This window comes from Eimeria mitis, genomic scaffold (assembly GCF_000499745.2).
Source record: "Eimeria mitis Houghton genomic scaffold, Emh_scaff2757, whole genome shotgun sequence".
In the NCBI taxonomy this organism is placed as follows: Eukaryota; Apicomplexa; class Conoidasida; order Eucoccidiorida; family Eimeriidae; genus Eimeria; species Eimeria mitis.
The window spans coordinates 828-3,202 of NW_013571101.1; the positions used below are offsets into that span (position 1 = coordinate 828).

The 2,375-nt window shown below is 53.0% G+C and overlaps 1 protein-coding gene across 1 annotated transcript; it reads right to left on the reverse strand.

Annotated features, from left to right (window-relative positions):
* Window positions 1–489: 489 nt before the first annotated feature.
* On the reverse strand, window positions 490–1,530 carry EMH_0058270 (uncharacterized protein; the record flags this gene model as incomplete). Its single annotated transcript, XM_013497565.1, is given in 2 exon segments — window positions 490–713; window positions 717–1,530. Coding segments are annotated over 2 exon segments (1,038 nt in total).
* Window positions 1,531–2,375: the final 845 nt, after the last annotated feature.

The window sequence follows — 2,375 nt, forward strand, 5'->3', positions numbered from 1 at the left end:
GTTGGACCGACTGTTCAAAGAAACAATAAGTTCCCTTGATAATGCCACTACAAACACACTAGCTGCTGATCCCCACTCCTTGCAGGGCCCCACTGTTCAAAAGTGAATCCTGCACCGCTGATGGAGCACAGCCGATTGAGTCGCCAATGTGCATTCCCACATATGCAGGAGACCTGAACCGCCTTTAGCCGTGCCACCGGGACCCGCGGGAACAATTACTCAAGGTAAAGAACTTTCGCAGCTGGGGCTGAGTCACTTTGCCGGCATGAACGAAGTAACGCATGCCGCAGGTAGGCCGGATCATCCTGATTCCAATATATGAAATTATAGCGCGAACAGGCGCAAATATAGCTCGTGTAGAACCACGATCCGAATCAGAAGACAGAACATCCCAGCATCAGCCATCTGTCCTCGGCGCGCAGCTACAGCTCCAATGTGCCCTGTTCCGCCTCATCGCAGCCACAACGTGCTTTGCAGCATTCGAAAGCATCACGCTGTGCACCCTTTTATCCATAGTGCTTCCCACATTCGCCTGACTAACCGAACCTCGTACCCGCCGCACGTACAAGGCACAGAGTTGTAACAGCGGTCGGTGTCTTCGCAGCAGGAGGCACCCGTCACGTCAGAGCCTGTCCGTCTCTGGCTCGAAACGCTGTGGATACACCTAATGATGCCCTCTTGCCCACCAGTTAAGGGTGAGGAGCGACTTCCTCCANGAGGGGTATTACTAGGTGGCTGACCGAGAAGAGGTGACTGCACGTAGCCTCCGGCAACCACGCCGAATGGGCCAAGTTTGGGAGACCCTCGTCTCTGAGCGTCTCCGGTCGCTCCTTGCAAGGGGGATGGGGTACCCACGGAGCTGGCCGCACCATGCAGTAAAATACCATTGCTAAGTGTATCAGACGGAGGTCTAGTGTTGTTTGAACCACTTCCTTCCGCATATCCAGACTTCAACGGCTCGCCAACGGGAACTCCATAAAATGGACCCGAAGGCTCCGGCTCGGGGGGAGGTGTCGCTACAAGCCAAAGACCTCCGGGCCCTGGATCTGCGATGGGAGGCACATTCACCGGGGGTTCCGGCGATGGGTCCCACGTTACTTCTTCAGAAGCAACGGAAACTCCGCCTGAATATCCAGACAAAAAAGCCGTAAGGTCTAGCAAAGCACCTGTTCTTGCACCACTATTTGCCGACCTGTCACCATCAAAATCATAGACAAAACTACTCTCGGGTCCGCATCCTATGACAGGATACAGAAAACTCCCCCCCGCGAGCAACCTAGTCTGACTGCCAAACACCCTCAATGCAGAGAATGCGCGGGCGCATTGAACTAGCAGGAATGCGAAGGTTAAGCTAGCGACGACGACTCCGAACTTAACCAACAGCGAACGCCCGAGACCATCGCGTCTTGCATGTGAGCGAGACCTCAGGCTGTGGAGCACGGTCTTCCAGGCACGGTCGTCTTTCAACCCCCCCTCATGGCCGTTAAATGAAGAAGCAATATCAGGATTAGACGCCTTTTCTGTAAGCATCTTCGTAGACATACTAGTCCTACCCTTCGTACTCGTAACTACAGCTCCGCAGTACCGCCTGCGGCAGACTTGCGCAACAAATCCGTCCCGAACACCTTCAAATGAAGAAAATCACATTGAATTCCGCAGCTCCGCCTTTAGATCAAGCCGATGATACCTCCCCAGTCAGCAGCGGAAGGACGAATTCCTGCGAGCCCCGAGTCCATGAGGCGCTAACCCCACACCTCGAGGGCTGCGCCAACGGCTGCCGCTGGAGCGTCCTGTACAGCCACCGTAGTCCTAACACAGAAACAACTGACAAACGGGTTGTTCAAATTTATAAAAGAGGCATGCAAACATGCGCAAAGTTTTGCGGGTTTACCCATTGGTAACCAGTGGGCACCCGGTGAAGGCCAGTCATATTTATCACGGTCTGTCTAAAGTTGAGATGTGTGTTTCTACTTCATCGCAACCTGCCTACCTNCCAGTCATATTTATCACGGTCTGTCTAAAGTTGAGATGTGTGTTTCTACTTCATCGCAACCTGCCTACCTAGGTCCAAAAAAATCTTTATAAATTTCTCAGAGTGTTGGTGCAGATGGCGAGGGAAAGTGGGTTGCGCTGTCATTAGCAAAAGCCACGGTCCAAGTGAGCAGGAGGGGTGGGAACTGGAGGGAAGGCCAAGTGCTTCGCTCCAGTTTAGAGGGAACCCTTAAGGGTTCCCTGTAAAGCACTTGGCCTTCCCTCCAGTATTTGGCACACCGTCGTAATGTCGACCATAAACTATGTCGAGTAGAGATAGGGAAATACCTACCTTGGCTTCGCACGACGGTCATCAGCTTAGATCCAACGAGATATGGTTGGTA